This window comes from Oryzias latipes, chromosome 15, assembly GCF_002234675.1.
Source record: "Oryzias latipes chromosome 15, ASM223467v1".
In the NCBI taxonomy this organism is placed as follows: Eukaryota; Metazoa; Chordata; class Actinopteri; order Beloniformes; family Adrianichthyidae; genus Oryzias; species Oryzias latipes.
Window position 1 is genome coordinate 26,847,752 of NC_019873.2, and position 18,760 is coordinate 26,866,511.

At 43.8% G+C, this 18,760-nt stretch overlaps 1 protein-coding gene across 13 annotated transcripts in view; it reads right to left on the reverse strand.

Annotated features, from left to right (window-relative positions):
* Positions 1 to 18,663, reverse strand: part of LOC101163926 — a 52,094-nt gene extending 33,431 nt beyond the window's left edge. For 6 of the 13 annotated variants that reach the window (XM_020709727.1, XM_020709726.2, XM_020709724.1 and 3 more), the window contains exons 1-4: positions 18,355 to 18,662; positions 8,343 to 8,572; positions 6,427 to 6,528; positions 228 to 5,294 (exon numbers count right to left, since the gene is read on the reverse strand). In XM_020709727.1, coding sequence (XP_020565386.1) covers positions 228 to 5,294; positions 6,427 to 6,528; positions 8,343 to 8,572; positions 18,355 to 18,465 — 5,510 coding nt within the window. In that variant the 5' untranslated portion in view covers positions 18,466 to 18,662. Of the gene's footprint in view, positions 1 to 227; positions 5,295 to 6,426; positions 6,529 to 8,342; positions 8,573 to 14,991; positions 15,061 to 15,552; positions 15,638 to 17,682; positions 17,807 to 18,354 lie in introns of those variants that run through there. The other 7 variants (XM_020709731.2, XM_020709722.1, XM_020709730.2 and 4 more) reach the window with 3 other exon arrangements.
* Between the last annotated feature and the right edge of the window lie 97 nt (positions 18,664 to 18,760).

Genomic DNA, 18,760 nt, shown 5'->3' on the forward strand with positions numbered 1-18,760 from the left:
TGCAGTACATTAACCACATACACCCACCACAATGGTACGTTCCATTTTCATGACGTCCCTTGACGTGAACAAACCTAAATGGAACTGCGTTCCCTTTGAGTCTCGGCCGCTCTTCTCTATGACCCTCTATGGACTCAGACAACCCAAAAACAGCAGAACCCATATGGATCAACCCCCTGTATGCGTGCACGTGACTAAGGCATCAGATGTTTAGCTGTTGTGTTTACCTCAACTCCTCTCCAATGTTCTCCTGCTCCATGTGGCAGAGCATTGCAGCTTCTTTCAGCTCTTTTATCCAGTTCTTCTGTGCTTCCTTCTCCAAAGCGGGACTCTCTGATATGTCAACACCTTCTGCCTTCACAGAATCTTGCTTAACTTGAGAGCTGCAGGCCGGAGCAGCTTCTCGTGGACTGCATTCATCAGAGGTGACCATGACATCATCCTGCGACTTTGACAACGGTTGTTTCTCTTTGAGAGGCACCAGGGTGTTTGATGAATCAACGGATGAAGCCATGAAAGCACCATCTGACACCCCACTGACATTTTTGGGGCAGCTCGAGGACACCTGGCCAATTCCACGCTGACTAACTTCCATAGAGGCTGGCTCATCTTCTGGGATCTCCTCCACATCTGTGTCTTTTGCAATCGTTTGGCTTGTTTGCCAGATTTTGGAGGCTGGTATTTCTTTGCGGCTTTGCAGTTCTGGAAGATTGCATGTTGCATCTTTGATTTCACTGCTACCAAACGTCACAGCTGTGGAGAAACTGGCAGTTTCAGGCTCCTCAGTCGAATCCCGCAGAGAGCTATTCGTTTCTTCAGGATGGTTTTCTAGCTCCCTACGGTCGTCTGAGATGACCTCTGATTGTGTGAGGGAAAGTTCAAGCTGCTGGGAAGCAAACTCAACAGAAACTGTAAGATTCTTTGAGATTTCAGGTTCTATGGAGATGTTTAGATTTGCAGTTTGCTGATCTGTAGCACCCCAATGCCTCATAGTCTCTGTGTCGGACATAATATGGGTTTGTGCATCACTTACCACAAACCCAGGGCCTCTTTCTTCATTTATCACGTGACCTTCTGCCTCAACTAATGAGTTTTCTTTGACTTTCCCCTTTTTTTCCTCAATAGCACTTCTTCTGTCTTTTATATCCATTGGAGGATGAGAAGGCACCTCAAAATCCTCCATATCTGATGAATCCTGTGCTCTGCTGCCCTTCTTTACATTCATCGTTACTTTGTCACTGCTGTCATCAGCCGACGACTCATCCATGTTGTCCGACTGACACAAAAACTCCACAGATTTTGCGTCATCCTTCCCCTTCAGAACTGTGTTGTGTCTGACTGGTTTTCCTTCGAGGTCACCTGATGCTTTCTCACAGGAACGACGTCGCTGACGCTTCTCCTGTGGCTGAGATGAACTCTTCAAATCTTGCAAGGACGGTGACTGGACAAGATCTAGCCCTTTGTCAAAGCTGCGGTCCATCACTGGTGTCAGAGGTCGGTTAAAAACCCGTTCAAATCCGCTGCTGGGCTCTAACTCGGTTGGTAGCATCCTCTCAGATGGTCCTGTTATGCTGGGAGATGGGATGGTTTCCTCTGCCTTTCTGCTTTCTCCTTCTATAGATCTATTTATTAATGGAGAATCCACTTTATTGATTGGCAAAGCTCCAGCTTCCACAACAACCTTATTATCTGGAGCGTGCTGCAATGCTGATGATTCAGTGTTTTTGCTTTTGTCTTTTGCTTCCTGCCGATCACTCACACCATCTTCTTTAATTGACGTCATTTTGTTTTTCTCCTCCATGGTGTCATCTTTGACCTCATTGGAGGTTTGATCTTTAACAGGCAGGTGACAACTGATAGAATGGGTGACTTTTTCCAGGTGGTTCCCTGTGGATTTGTTAGGTTGTTCACCAGTAGAGTCAGGAAAAAGCCCTTTTTTGTTTTCATCCTTTGACAGCAGTCCAGCTGAACCACCAGACCAAGCTGTGAGAGGAACATTTTCCTCTTGTGAAGAATAAATATTTCCATTATTGGTAACAAAATCCTCAAGTTTATCAACAGACCGCAAAGTTTTGTTTCTGCTCTCCGGTTCTAGACAAATCTCTTCATCAACGCTGACATTGCAATCTTCCAGATCCTGCTCTGAAGACGTCTGCGTCATTTCACGGTTCTCATGGCTCTCCAGCTCTCTGAAGACACTGGTGCAGACTCCATCTGCACTGCAGCTATCTGCATGCCCAGGGAGGGCAACGTCCCAGTCAGTAATAAACTCAGAGTGACTCAACAAAGATGGCGTCTTTGTCTCCTCTTTTGTTGAATCCGAAGGGTCAGTTGTGGACGTTGGCTGTTCAGAAAGCCTCACATCGTCCACACCGACCCCATCACTGGGAGGCTTTTCTGATTGGCTAGGAGGCTGATCTGGAGCTGATTTTGAACTAAGATCGGGAATTGCATCCAGATGCTCAGTAGAAACAGGTGTGATGTTAACATCATCCTCCGGGGGCACGGATGGAAGATCCAGGCTGCCTTCTTCCTCTTCAGGAATGAAATCCAGAAGTATGTCAGCACCAACCAAGACTTCAGGCTCAGCATCCAAATGTGCAGTTTTGATGGAAACCTCTTCCAGATTTTCCTCACATAAAAGCTGCTCTGAACTTGTTTGAGTCACTGACTGTACGTCCACAGAGCTCGTCTCGAGGCTGCTATAACCTGACAGATCCATGTTTCTCTCCGTCTCATCAGTCCCATCAGGTCCTGCATCAAAGCATCCATCCCTCTCTGTCTCCTGATGACCAGCAGAGCTGCATCTCGCAGCTTCATTCTCAGACAGAATTTTGGAGATGTCTGGTTTCTTCAGGCGGAGGTAGTCTGGGTAGATGTAGCTGGTTTCAGTGACAGGATAGTGCAAACTCTCATGAACAGTCAGCGGAGGCAAAGAGGCACAATCCAGAACAGAAACCAGCACGGTTTCAAAATCCAAAGAGGAACCACCTTTTGGATTGTCCTCAAAGTGAACTCTGAGGTTACCTTCTCTGCTCCCACGTGGAAGAAGACACACTGCAGACATGGTAACGTCTTCAAATTCTGCTGCACCTTTGGCTTTGTCTGCACTGCTTTGCTGCTGGTTGCTGCCGACGTGTTGCTGGGACGTAGTTAAAGGCGGGGGGGAGTCGGAAGGCTGAAAGACCTGGTAGCAGTTTGTCTCCGTGATGGACGACTGGTCACCAGCGTGTCCCGGAGGCGGCGGCTCCTCTGACAGCTCAGTCGGTGGGAGACGAGCCCGTATCCCTCCTCTTGCATCGCTGGAGCTCTGTTGGTTGAGAGCAGGAGGGGGTGGAGTCGCCACGCCACACTGTTCCTGGTTAAGATGAAAGATGTGGTCAGTGACAGCAGGGATGGGCTGTGAATCCAGCCGTGACTCGGCAAAGTCGGCGGGTGGGTCTGTGTCGCCTGATGACACAGAGGCTTCTGTCTGATTGCATGGCCTGTGCTCCCCAGAAACGTCCTCCTCCTCTCCTCCTCCTCCTCCCAATCCTGCAGCACTGTGATTCTGACAATCAGGACAGGTAAAGAGCCCAGAGGGAGCAGCACCCAGGGAGGCCTCTCCTCGCCGCGGCTCCTTTTCTGCGTTAGCCGGTGAGATCTCTGCGTGTGAAGTGCGGACGCTCTCCCCGCCGGTCCGTCTGCTGCTGCAGCTCTCCTCACATGCAGTCTGTCCCTTCTCAGCTGAGAGTGCAACTGTGCTTTTTCCTCGTGAGCAGATTAACGAGAGCTGGGGGGGGGCGTCCAGGGTTTCACCACTCTCCTCCTCATCTGCAGAGCGGAGGCTCCTCTCTTCCACACCTCCCGGTGCTTTCTCTTCTTGTTCGCTCCCCGAAACTGTTCCAGGGATTTCTAAAACATCCTGGCCGCTCCATTCTCCCTCTTCTGTGCGTTCTATTACTTCTGGCTTTGTGGGTGTTGCCACTGGCAACGCAGTAACCACCATTGAAGCCTTTTCAAGGGCACTCTCCACGCAGCTTTCTCCCACATAACTTCTGCTCCCCTGACTCCCCCGCTTGAGTATTTTTGCTGCTTTGGTAACGTGACTCTCTTGTGATTTGATAGTTTGGACATGTGTCGTGGGTGTTCTCTCTCCCCCTGCTACAGGCTGCAAGCTTTCACGGTAGCCGGTGATCCTCTGAGGATCCGCTGGGTTGTGGTGATCTGACGGATGGGTCATCAGTGTGGGAGCAGGTGAGCAGACGGGGGAGGTAAGATGATCCTGAGTGGATGCTTGTGGGCGGCCAGAGAGTTTTCCCAGCTGTTGTTTGAAAGCAAGTCCGCTGCTTGGTTCTTCACCCAGACTTTCTGCGTTTAAGAAATAACTCCCTGAATCTACAAGAGGTCCAGCCTTTACCAGAGATGCAGTTTCCTGCATTTCCTGCTCAGAGGTTTTTGCTCTCTGTTCATTCTCAGTTTTCTTTTTTTTCTTGTGCTTCTTTTTCTTTGTGTCTTTGTTCTGTCCGGCCTCCCTCTTGTGTGCTGAGCTGCTGCTTTCTTTTGTTTGTGATTCCACCTCTATCCCTTTACTATCTGCGTTTGTGTCTCTCAGATCTGATCTCCAACTGCAGGCATCGTTTTGATTTTCTTCCTTGATGTTTTCCGTCTCTGTTGCCTCACTTTTGCTTCTTTCTTTGACCCAGGAGTCGCTCTTTGCTGTGTTTTTCCCTTCCTCCGTGGAGCTGAGCCCAACGTCTGTTGGATCATCTCTCTGTTTGCTGCCATGTTCCCTCAAAGACTCTGTATTTAGCTGTGATTGCACACACGTGGGCGTTCCCCTCTGTTCATTTTTCCCTCCTTCCCCATTTGGCTTTGAACCTTTGTCCAGTTCCTCGGCTGCTGTTTCTTCGCTCTTCATCTCAGCTTTTCCAGCATTGTTTTCAGTGCCCAGAATGTAATCCCTAAAACTAAACACGGCTGTGTCTCCCCGACTGTTTGCTGCCTCAATCTTTCCATGTGTACTCCTGTTTCCATGGTCACCGTTGCTACATCCCGGCTGAACTGCAATTGGAGGAGCCAACCATGACTCACTGGACTTGCTAACCGTCTCGTGTACGTCACAAACCCTCTGAGGGTCTGCGGAGGTGGGCATGCCCAGTGAAACCATCTGCTCTTCACATTCCTGGAAGGCCTCTTGGAGTTCTTGGTCTAAGAAGGCAGACTGGGGTGAGTCCCGGAGACCCAATCGAGGTGCAGCGGCACCGTGAGGTGAAGGCTGGATGTCCGTGGGATCCGGCTCACAGCCGCGAGGCCTGTTGCGAGGGCAGGGGGCCACAGTTAGGACGATCAGCTGTTCATTCCACGATGCCACCATGCAGAACCCCCCCCCCCCAGCACATGGCAGCACCCAGAATTCCTGTTCTGGGAGCTGCTTTTTATGAGCAAGAACTGTTATCTGCTGTTTTCAAGCACATGGGTGTCAGTACGCATGCATGTGAGAGCGAACACGGGTTTCTTATTGCTGAGCCAGAGACGGGATTTTACATTTGACTGAGAAATGTGGCAAAATTAAAGAGCATTTATTTAGTAGATCAGAAATATTAGATAAGACCCACTCCGATCATCTCTTGATCTATTTTCAAAGTGTTCCCAGTAGTCTTTTCATTAGTAATATGACGTTTTTAATTGAAATTAAAAACAAAAACTATTGTTTTTTAGTAAATAGTTTCTGCAGAGAACAGGGAGTTCGTTAGAAATTCACCTCTTAGTTGTGGGCGGGACTGTTGGCGTGAAGCTATCCTGCCCCCCATCGCCTCTCCCATTGCCAAGAGCTCTTAAATCCAGGCCTCCACTTAAATATTTAACAAGTAAATCTTTTCACAATTAGGTAAAACTTTTGAAGGTAAAGTGTGAGGCACAAACCGCCTCCGGTTCCTCTACAGTTCAGTCGTTTGCATGAATTTCAGGCCCCACACTTTCACAGCAGAACTCCACAAACACAAGCATTAGAAATTCATTTGCCAGAGGTTTGGATGCTGATATTTACAGATGTAAGTTATCAAAGTTTATATTATGGCTTCATAAAAACCCCTATGTTACAAACTCTGCATGCAAAAAGCACAGCGCTCTGCTCTGAAGGTCTGAGCAGCTCGTAAACCAAACCGGCAGGTTGGGTCTGGAACAAGCCGATACCTGCCTCTGCGTGGAGTTTAGCAAAGCAGATCCTCTTTCTCTACAATTCTCTGTGTTGACTTTCCATCTCACTCAAACCCAGCAGTGATGCTTTCACAACATCTGCGTGTCACTCTGTCAGAACACATTCAATAAAAGCAAAAGCAGAACCACAGTTTTGTTACCCATCATGCTCCAAGCTGAGTCAAACACGCCCTAATGACCCCCCCCCCCCCCAACGCTGAGCACACTTCCTGCAAAGCCCCTCGGTACCTTGGGTCTATGAGCACCAGTGATTGAGGGACTTCCGTGTGATGCTGGAGGTTCAACAGCAGGGGGTTCACCTGCTCATGGTTCTTCTGGCCCGAACTCGTGCTGATACAGAACCACACAGATTTACACAACATCAGACGTGGATCTGCGTGGAATCATGACCTTGAATGCAGCACGGACGACTGATTAATCAAGCCAATGATCTTTGAGCAGTGAAACACTGCTCCATGGCAAATTCAACTATAATTGAATCAACAGGAAGTAAGATCATTCAGTTAGTGGTTGGCCCACAGGCGTCCTGGACTGAAGGACTAGATTGTATTTGAAATTCTTTTTTTTCTTTCTGAAAATCCACTAACGAAACCAAAACTCAAATGTCAGGGATATCCAACAGGAGTGTTTTAATTATTATGGGATGGCCACAGAATTGTTGGCGGCCATTCTGTGGCAAAGTGTGAAAACTGACGAACTTTTGTTCGAGCGATCTGCACAAAAAATTCACACGCATGCAGCCAGTTCACGTCTACAACCAAAAATCAATGTTTCCTTGACCTTTGACCTAATCTAGGTATTTCAATTGATCACCTCCTAACTCCTTGAGCATTTTTGGGAAACTACTTAGGAAAAAATGTCAGAATTAGAAGTTTGTAGATTTTGAACGCCATTGGCATATCGAGCTCACAGAAGTGCCGTTTCCCTGTTGCTCACACATTTTTTACCGGAGTATTATGAATATCTGGCTCAATCGAAACAAAACAATATAACATATGATAAATACATATAAGGAATGTGGACGTGGTTATAAGAAAACCTCCGTTGCTAAGGACATTCTAAAATTTACCTTTGCAAATTCTTCTGAAAATTACATAAACTTGTTCGTCACCACCAGGCGACCGAAAACTAAAGTGGTTGCTATGGAGATAAAACCAAAAGGGAAAAGCCGTCATTTTGAAAAAAGTGTTTTTTGTGAATTTGTTCCGTGCAGCTCTGACCAGGGTAGCAGGGGCATCGTGTGGGGCGTGTAGCAGCCCCTCAGCCAGTGAGGGCAGGTCAAAAATAAGCGGTGGGGGCTAGCGCCTGCAGGCCATTCTAAGCTGCATACGGCTTAAATTTGATCAGGAACTGCTTTGTCAGGTGGTTAAATTAATTAAAAACCTGTGTGAAATGTTCCGACTTATTAAAAAACTTTAAGCGCACAAAGATGGCATCAATTTGTTTGCCTTTTGCCATTTTTTTCTTTGGCATGCAGTAAACCTCCGTTCCCCCCAAAACAAACCTAAATGTGTGGAAGAAATTAAATTCAAATGAAAATGACTGTAAAAACACAGATGTTCAAAACTTGTAAAAAAGTTCGTCTGCTTTAGCAACATTCACTGTTTCTGGTCTCAGACTGTTGGCCTTTTCCAGAACTGATCAACGATCAACAAAACAGCCTAAAATCATCTGACTTCATTCAAAAATGTGAAAGAGTCCAAATGTTCAGGTCTTTTTGCCGCACATGTGCTTAACTTGGAAGCCAGAAACACCTGAGATGATCCAGGTGTCTTGCATGAAACTGGAACTTTAACTGCATCGATTAGAGATCTGACGCAGTTTTTGCATTTCTGTTAGCATTTTGAATAAGCTGATTTGAGCATCTCCTCTGAGATTGGGGTCCACTGTAATTCAGATATTATAACTATGATTAACAAGAGTGAATTCAAACTTTAACTGCTTCAATATGTGAATCTGGCCTCAAATATGTCACTAGGAGTTAAATTGTATAAATGGGATAATTGTGACTGCATACATGATGTGTGGGGGCATAAATCTGTTAGAAAGAGTGTGGGGGGGTTAAAATAATTTTAAGATTTAGGGTGAGCTGAGGCGGAAACCCCGGCGTGTTTGGGTGTGAGTGTTCGACTCCCTCCACATACCCCAGCGATGACTCCCAGATGTTGAACTCGCTGCTGAAATCCAAACTGGGGAGCAGATCGTGAGGGAACTCCAGCTCCTCCTGGTCCTCCTGGTCTTCAGCAGCACCTCCGCCCTCCTCCACTCCTGCGATGACCGGGACGTCTGGGAGCACCGGCGGAGACGGCGGGCCGCTGGATGTCCGGGTCGGCCAGGCTTTGTTGTCTCTGCCGCTCAGACTCTGAGCTTCAGTCTGTGGGACGGAGAAGCATCATGCAGCATCATGCAGCATCTGCAGCGCCACACACCAACAAGCTGCAGCTTGTCGCATGCGAACAAAGCAACACCCACATAATGACACTCAAAGGCAACACAAAGTTCCACCAGTCTGTCTAAAGATGACATAAACAGCTGTTTGCACTGTAGAGAAGAAGTCACTCCCTCATAGGGACTTCCTCCCAGACCAGAAAACCCTGCAGCATGGATTTAAAATCACTCTGATTTGAAACATCAAATGATGCAAAACTCAATAAGTCATGTAAAACAAATGATAATCAAAGACCATCTGCTGCTTCAGGGGAAAGTCGGCTCCTACAGCAAAGCAAAAAAACATTAAAGTCAAACCAGTGGAACTGGATCGTGAGCCAGGAGTTAAATCATTTTCCAGGAAACCAGCAGTTTCCGTCAATCATTTATGTTCTTTGCCTTTTCAAATTAAACTTTAGCTTTCTTCTCAACCTGTTTTATTATTCATCAAAAGGTTTTTATTCTGTAAAATACAAATAAACTGGAAATGGATCAAAAGGAAAATACATTAAATTTATGCTTTTATTTTGATTTTTAGAATTGGTTCAAACTGTTTTTTAGATAGTGTCGGGTTATTTTTGTACTTTAGAGGCTTTTAATGGATCACTTTTCTAGACTTCCACCATAGATTTTCCCTCAGATTAAGATTGGGATTATAAAGTTCATTTTGGTTTATTTTAATCAATCAAACAACTTAATACTAAAGAGGACAAACAAAAGAAATATGCAGTAAAGACCACAAGTTTGGACACACCTTCTCGTTCAAAGAGTTTTCTTTATTTTCAAGACTATGAAAATTGTAGATTCACACTGAAGGTATCAAAACTATGAATTAAAACATGTGGAATTATATACATAACAAAAAAGTGTGACACAACTTAAAATATGTCATATTGTAGGTTCTTCATAGTAGCCACCTTTTGCTTTGATTACTGCTTTGCACACTCTTGGTATTCTCTTGATGAGCTTCAAGTCACCTGAAATGGTCTTCCAACAGTCTTGAAGGAGTTCCCAGAATGCTTAGCACTTGTTGGCCCTTTTGCCTTCATTCTGGGGTCCAGCTCACCCTAAACCATCTCCATTGGGTTCAGGTCCGGTGACTGTGGAGGCCAGGTCATCTGGCGGAGCCCCCCATCACTCTCCTTCTTGGTCAAATAGCCTTTACACATCCAGGAGGTGTGTTTGGGGTCATTGTCCTGTTGAAAAATAAATGATGGTCCAACTAAACGCAAACCGGATGGAATAGTATGCCGCTGTAAGATGCTGTGGTAGCCATGCTGGTTCAGTATGCCTTCAATTTGGAATAAATCCTCAACAGTGTCACCAGCAAAGCACCCCCACACCATCACACCTCCTCCTCCATGCTTCACGGTGGGAACCAGGCATGTAGAGTCCATCTGTTCACCTTTCTGCGTCGCACAAAGACACGGTGGTTGGAACCATCAAAAAATCTCCAATTTGGACTCATCAGAACAAAGCACAGATTTCCACTGGTCTAATCTCCATTTCTTGTGTTCTTTAGCCCAAACAAGTCTCTTCTGCTTGTTCCCTTTCTTTAGCAGTGGTTTCCTAGCAGATATTCTAGCATGAAGGCCTGATTCACACAGTCTCCTTTGAACAGTTGTTGTAGAGATGCTAGTCTGCTGCTAGAACTCTGTGTGCCATTGACCTGCTCTCTAATCTGAGCTGCTGTCAACCTGCCATTTCTGAGGCTGCTGACTCGGATGAACTTATCTTCTGCAGCAGAGGAGACTCTTGGTCTTCCTTTCCTGGGGGGGGTCAGCATGTGAGCCAGTTTCTTTGTAGCGCTTGATGGTTTTTGTGACTGCACACTTTCAAAGTTTTCCCAATTTTTGGGACTTTGTTTCTTAAAGTAATGATGGCCGCTCGGTTTTCTGTACTTAACTGCTTTTTTCTTGCCATAATACAAATTCTAACAGTCTATTCAGTAGGACTATCAGCTGTGTATCCACCTGACTTCTGCACAACACAACTGATGGTCCCAACACCATGTATAAGGCAAGAAATCACACTTATTCAACCTGACAGAGCACACCTGTAAAGTGAAAAACATTTCAGGTGACTACATCTAGAACCTCTTAAGAGAATCTCAAGAGGGTGCAAAGCAGTAATCAAAGCAAAAGGTGGCTACTATGAAGAACCAAGAATATGACATATTTTCAGTTGTTTCACACTTTTTTGTTATGTATATAATTCCACATGTGTTAATTCATAGTTTTGTGATGCCTTCAGTGTGAATCTACAATTTTCATAGTCATAAAAATAAAGAAAACTCCTTAAATGAGAAGGTGTGTCAAAACTTTTGGTCTTTACTGTAAATCTACTCAAAAATGTAGCATGATTAGTCAAAGACTTAAATGGAAAATTAAAAAATGTAAAACTATAAGATAAACATCCTTATGGAAAAAATGATTATTATTGCTCTTATTTACAAACAGAATGCAGAATTAAATTCAATGTGAATTTTGTCAAAAAGAAATAAATTTGGACATGAAGCAAATGTAATTCCGCCTCTATTCAGCTTAATTATGTCCACAATTCAGTTTGCACCTGCGTTAGAATAATCTTACATTTTTATTCTATTTTCCTGACTACCAGAGGGGGGAAATTGTTTAAATCCACCAAAAACTACGTCCTCTGTAGAAGCCAAAAGGAGTTAACTAGGTAGTGTAGTTTGGAAATATCTAGGTTTAGAAATAAGTTCATGCAACCTCCAAGACTTTACTTTTTATTTGTCTCTTTTTTTTCTTTGTTTTGGTCTTTTCCTTGTGTTTTCAGCTTTCCCATTTACCTTTTCTGCTGGTAATTTAGTTTAAAACTGACTAAAAAAAGACACATTTGTAACTTTAGGAACCATAATCGCTTTTTAGCAGCAAAAAATATTTAATATTTCTTTATTTTAAAGTGTTTATTTAAGGAATATAAGTCATTCTCTTCATTTTTCCCTTCACCTTTGGGGGTTAATACTATTTTACATTTATAGTGAATCATATTTACAAAACCCGAATGCTCCTACATTTTCTATGGAACAAAGTAAGTGATTTAGATTTTTTTTTAGTTTAATCTGTAATGTAGATTCTTTATCCTGTCAATCTGGTCCGGTTTGACATTTGGCAGCAGAATCTTGTTGCAGCAACAGTCGATTCTAGAAAATTTCCTTCACATGGTGGTTGATAGGGGTGGAAACATCTCTATTTGTGTTGTAAATGTGGCGTTCAGATGAAGGCAGACTCACAAATGCTTCAATATTCTTTTATCTGATTGAATACAAAATAAAAACAATACGAAGAAAGATTTTAGCAATAATCCCAAATGATCTGTTGAGATTTAAAACAAATTACTGCTAATAATTAATCCTGCATGGACATGAAAAGAAATAATGAATCATTTTTACCTTTAAGTTTTTACTCTCCGGTTATCCTTGGATCTTAACGGTGGATTATATGCTGAACGCTGGCGCTACAGTCAGATTAAGAAGGCAGATTGTATGAAGTTCTTAGCTCAAGTAAATATTTACACATGGAAAAGCTGTAAATGTCATTGTGGCATTTTGAGTTGTTTTCTCGTAGGCTGATCCTGCTCTCCTGCTTTTGCAAAATAATCAACAACACATTTGGCTTCAGATCTGTAAAGAAGAAACTGAAACTAAAAAAAAAACACTCCTGCAAATGTCTGTGGTCAGGACAGCTCTTTAGTTTTCTGTACTTTTGGTTAAATAGTCTGATTACAGTCATGTTTTCATGAGAGAACAGTCACGTTCTTTTCCTTTCCTGCTTTTTTCTTGTAAATCTCTGACTTTTTTCTTTCAGATCAACTAAAGTAGAAACAGAAACAAAACGTTTGAATTAATGTACAACAAACACTTTTACACAGAAACCTGAGAAAGGACACGTAAAGGTTTAAAACCAACAGCTGCACAACAGCACTAAAGACGTCAGTGATTTCTAGATCTGCACTGGATTTGTTTTTTGTGTTTTTAACACCAAGTAAAGCAGAAGTCTGCAGGATGAGGTTGAGTGTCTCTTTGCAAGCCAGGATCCCACTTACTGCTAACAAACCATCTATGGGGACAGCGAATGCAGCACGGAGTTATCTTGACCACACCGTGCTGTTATTAATGAACCCCCAGGAGCAGAGCAGAAAGAGGCTGCCAGGAAACTTCTGCCAGTAAAAACTAATGCTAATTCAACCTGTCATGGGCTGACTAAACTTTAATGCTCCACACATGACTGCAGTTAACACGGGAGAACCAGACCCCTCCTTCTGAGCCTCACTTACCCAGCTGTGAGCTCAAGGAGCTGAAGGTGACTCCACGCTGCGCCTCCTCTCCTACACGTGTGTCCTGCTCAGCGTATTGAAGGGAGCAGGCGACGACCCTGAAACATGCTGCAACACATGCTGCATGCTCCTCCCTGCTCCTGCACTGACTCAGCAAGCTTTCTCCTCCTCCCTGCAGGCCGGTCCTCTCTTTGGTTGCTGCCGCTCCCCTATATTAGGTTTCCTCTCCTCTGAGTGTGGACTAAACACGACAACGACATGCAAAGACTGACTGCTGAGAGCGGAAGTGACCTGCCAGGGCAGCCCTCAGCCAGAGAAGTGCTGAACTCTCTCCTCCCACCTCCTCTGTCAACTCTTTCCACTCCATCCCCTTTTTCTCCGGACCGCCTCCCACCCTCCTCTGTGTCTTCTCAGTGACTGACGGCGCCTCTGCAGGTGGATGCTGGGAACTGGGCCAAGGTTTGGGCCTGCAGTGACCCTCCCCTGAGAGGGGATCAGCTCTGATGCTTTGGTTACAAACACGCATGCACACACTTACAGGCACGTGCACGGGAGCCACGTGCACATGCCTGTGAGTGTGTGCGTGCACGGGAGCCACGTCGCATGGCAACAAGCAGCACCTTTGTAGACCTTTGACCCTGTGACGTCACTGCTGCTATCACCTTTGGAGCGGCAGTGCATGACGATTTTTCAGCCGGCATCGTGTCACCTCTGAGTCTGCCTGAAGAACATTTCTGCACGTTCAGCAGGAAAACCACACAGCAATGCAGACAGGAAGAGGCTGCTGCCATGAATTATTCAGGAAACACCATCAGACAAAATATTGTTGAGGTTTTACTTCAGATTCTCTGTGACTTTTAGGTCCAATGCTTAAATTTCCACCATGTTTACGGTTTAAAAGTAGTCCATTCAAATGTACTACAAGTATACTGAGTCTATACCAAAAGTTAGGCACTATGCTTGTAGTTTACTTTTTATATCTATATATTATAAACTTAAAATATTCTAATTTAATCTGAAGTATTCATAGTAACACTATTTAGACTCAAACTGTTATTTAAACTACAAATAGTGATAAGTAAAAATAAATAAAGTCTTCAAAAACCAAAATCAAGAGCAGGAAGTTTTCTCTGAGCACCTCTTAGCAAGAAGAAGTACACGTAAAGTATAATTTATTAAGAATACTTGAGTATAAGTATAGCAGGCGTACTATAGACCATGTACGTTTAGTGTAGGAAGTATACTAACTGCATACTCCATCAGACTAGATTGGAACGTGTTTAGTTTATAATATATAGATAGAAAATAAAGTAAACTTCAAGTACACTGCCTCACTTTTAGTATAGACTAAGTACACACGTAGTACATTTAAATGTACTACTTTTTGCTAACTCTAAGCACAACCTTTAGTATATCTGAAGTTTAACTTATTAAGTATACTTGAATATAAGTATAGTATTGCAGCAAAACTGCAGACAATGCATGTGTAGTGTGGGAGGTAGGTTTATAATATATATAGATAGTCCATTAAAAGTAAACTTCAAGTTAACTGCCTCACTTTTAGTGTAGACTAAGTATACTTCTAGTACATTTAAATAGACAACTTTTTGCTAACCTTTAGCGATAGTATAACTGAAGTTTTTTTGGTAAGTATAATTGAGTATTAGTATAGAAAATGTACTATAGACCAAGTACGTTTTGTGTAGGAAGTATACTTACTGAATTCTTCTTCAGACTAAATTGGAACATGTTCAGTTTATAATATAAATAAAGTTAAAAAGGAAACTTCAAGTTTAGTTCAAGTATACTTGTAGTATATTAAAATTCGACTTTTTGCTGAGAGCTCCAAAACAATCGCGCATCAAACGACCAAATCCTTTGATTCTGACGTAAAGGAGAATAAAAATCTGATTTGAGGTCAGATCAGATCAGATTAACAAATGTCTCCCCAAAAAGCCAAACGATCACAGAAATGTCAGCGAGTTTCCATGATGTTCTTCATGCTGCGGCCTCACAGCTTTAGATCAATCCAAGCTTTAACTCACACAAACATCTACTGCTTTGTACCTGAGAGGACTCCCTTTGATTGTCCTCTGGGGGGAAAAGAATAACATTTTCTGGAGCGCCCTCTTCTGGCTGCAATCAGAAAATAGGTGTATTTTTAAGGGAAAACATGAATATATATATTTATATGTATAGTAAAACAAAGCATGGATAATTCATATCCTTCACAACTGTAAATCCATAATGTATGCAGTCTACTAAATTAGGATTTTAGAGATTACAGTTCATAAAACAAATGTTGACTCTAATCCTATTAAGATAATCCCAAATTCCACTTGTGAAGCCCTCAGTCACATGCAAACATCCCTATTTTCTTATAGCTCTTTTTTTTAGCATGCATTAAATCTTTATGAAGGGATAAATGAAAGCTACGATGCATTAAGTTTCTCATTATAAATCATATTCTTTGCCCTAATCTCTGCTCCGTGTCACGGATGGCTAAAAAGCGTCCATGCGTTCATCAGAATCAAGGAGTCATTTTAGTTTTTCTCCGCATGACTGAGAATGAGATCTTTGTGGTCCCATCAGGGTTTAAAGCAGCATTCAGCAAAGCGCTGCCCTTACCAGAGCCTCAGGTGTGGTGCTCTCGTTCCCCATGGCTCACTGCTGCCCTACCCAACTGCCCCTCACATCAGCTGGCTGAAAAACACTAACAACAGAGACGCCATCATCACACCGCCACTCTATGCACAACTGAGAAGGGATTAGAATTTGAGGTGGAACTGAACAATGTTGAGAAGATCAAACCTCCAGGAGCAAAAGGGCAAGAAAAAAATCAGTGACACTGTGCAGAACAGTTGGAAATAACAGTGATTTCTGTCACCAGCGCGTTTCCACGTTGTCATGTTTCTGTCCATATGTTGAGATGAACGCACACTGACACAGTGACACAGGCTGGAAGGTAATCCTCGTGGAGTAAATAACAGATTGTGGCGTCTCTTGGCTCCCAGCAGCGTTTGTCTGTTACACAAAGCAGGCGGAGCCAATCCGGGATCAACGCTGGCGGGCGTCCACACTGTAAATCATTTTAACCAGGCTTTATTGATCCTCAAAGTGTACATGAAATTAGAATAACGCAGAGATCGCAATGCACTGTTGTTGACCTGTACATTAAATATGAAGGTAAAGTCCTGGTAAAAAAATCTTAATTTATACATGCAGCAACCTGCAGAAAGCTTGTGCATGACTGCACAAGTGTGTGCATGACTGCAGGGAATATATGGTGACTCTGTGCTCAATGAAAACCACTGACCTGAATGCGGGCGATTATGTAAGTGGAGATGTGCATTACTCACTGCTTTCAGACCTCTTTTCTGTCTTACGCACATTGTGTTGGAGGTTGTGAACTCCAGGTGTGGAAGTGACCTCATTTTTTTCTCGGTGCTTTTTCCTACGTTGTTTCCACTTATTATGCTGGACCGAAAGGACCAGATTGTTTTTTGCAATTCTTCTTTGTTACTCCGCCTTTGAGCGAACACTTGACCCACGAGACGCACTTAAAAACCCATGCACCTAGACGCCGTTGAAATACAATTTTGAAAAGGGTGAACGACCCCCTCCCCCTCACAAACCAAAAAAAGATGACATCACAGCCAGAGAAACCATCAAAAAAACTGAATGGGGACAAAATCTCTATTTCGAAAGTGTAACATTTGGGGATTTTTGCACAATTTGGAAGGAAAGAGACAATATTTCACACAAACACCACCAGATTAAGTCTAAAACCATGTTCACCTTTGACCTCAGGAAGAGGCTGCCATTTTTAATAAAAAAAAACAACAAAACACCTTAAACTCCTCCTAGAGATTCCTTTCTATCAACGTATAATACCTCAAGCATCACTGGAAAGCTATTTGGAAAAAATGTTGTTTTGAAAGTTTGCTGAATTTGAACAAAAAGTGGGCGTGGTTTAAAAAAATCTTTGTTGCCAAGGGAAACCAAAAATCTACTTTTGCAGATTCCTCTAAAAATCACATCGACCTGTTCATCACCTCCAGGAGACCCAAAAATAAAATGGTTGCTAAGGAGATAAAAGCATTTTGAAAACAGTGATTTTCTTTTTTCCTGAACTTGTAATGTGCTTCTCTGACTAGGATGGCTGGGAAAAAGGAGGATAAATAGTGCCTGTGCGCCATTCAGCCCCACTGGTGGCTTTAATTTTATTATCTTTTCTTCTTACTTCCTCTTAGTTCCCATCTGTTCAATAGTGTTTCCAGCTCATCGGCCGGCCTCGCTGTGATTTCTATTTGTGTGAATGGGATGTAATTTCAGCTTTGACTCATGAAGACTTCAACTGCCGGCAGCGTCTCCTCTGACAGCACAAACACACAACAGAGGGTGGGGGGGAATCATATGATCAAACTGTTGCCAGGCCAGTTTTTACCTCATCACTTCCTGCACATCACTCAACACGGGTCATCTCCAAAAAAAGCTGCACGTCCTCACTTTATGAGCTGATGATTGTCTTTTGCCGTCACACAGGCACTAAAAAAATAAAAGCTAATCCTTTTAAGGAGTTTATGTTTTGCAGGTTTTATTTCAACTCATTAAGAACCTGGCACCAAAAAAAAAACAAACAACAACCATGCACATCAGATATTTCACAAACCAAAATGTTATTAAGTACAATGAAAGGAAAAAGAAGAAGAAGAATTTAGATTTGATAGAAATCAGAACCAAAACCAAACTACTCACCACAACAAGCCTGTTTTCCTTTTGTAATCAAGCTGTTTACATTCAGCCTTAAGGCCTGTGCTTCTGTCCTGTCTCCTGGGGAGCCACGACTTCTCTGCTCCTATTTTAGCAGTGCACATGAGACAGACAGGGGACAGGGTCGTGGGGTGGGAGGAGTCAGGGGAGGAGCCTAAACCGAAGCAGGGGGTGTCTGGTTAAGATGGAAGTGTTGGTGAGGGCTGGATAGTAAACAAACAGGCCCACTGGAGATTGACAGGAAGGTGACGCATCCATTCATCCAGGAGGCATTTGTGCAGTTTGAAGCCTTTCAAAATAAAAGCCTTTACTCCCAGAAGCAGCGTCGGTGCGTCTCTGCAGACTTTACATCATCCCTAAAAATAGCTTTGGTCTGATCAGCTCTGTCTCTTAAACGCCACACCCCCTCTCCCCCAGCCGGTGACTCCCATCATTCACTCTGTTCATTCAAAACTCCGCTCTGGGATTCTCCAGCCCCTCCATCTTCCTCCTCCAGCAGGAGCATCACTTTCCTTTTTAATGGCTGCCTCCCCCGTCCTCCTGCAACACATCTCTCCCTCTTCCACCCTTTTATTTTGAAAGTGCTGACCATAAACACCTGCCCCCCTCCTCGCAGGCATGGACACACCCTCCGCCCAGCGCTCTCCTCCTCCTCACCTGTTTGGGTGAGATTCCAATGCAGCTCCCCATCTTGTACTCCATGTCCTCCTCTGGTGAGGTGACTCTGGCGCTGCACGGCTGGCAGAGCACCTTCCTGCAGAACTGCATCGTTAACCCAGACGCAGCATCTGCAGCGGCAGCTATGGCGTGCGGCCTCCGGGGCCAGCGTGAGGCTGCTCGCAGCCGAAGCTCTTCCTGTGACACATCTTCAAAATGCGCAAAGGAAAACCTCCCTCCATCTGAAGCTTCACGTCGCTGTCGACTGAATCTGGAGTGGAGGGAGACAAATCTGAGTGGGAGAAGATGGGAGGCAGCAGAAAGGAGAGCCTGTCCCTTTAAAAAAAAAAAAAAAGAAGAATGATGACACATGTGTGTGTCCAACCACATAAACCTGATAATTCAA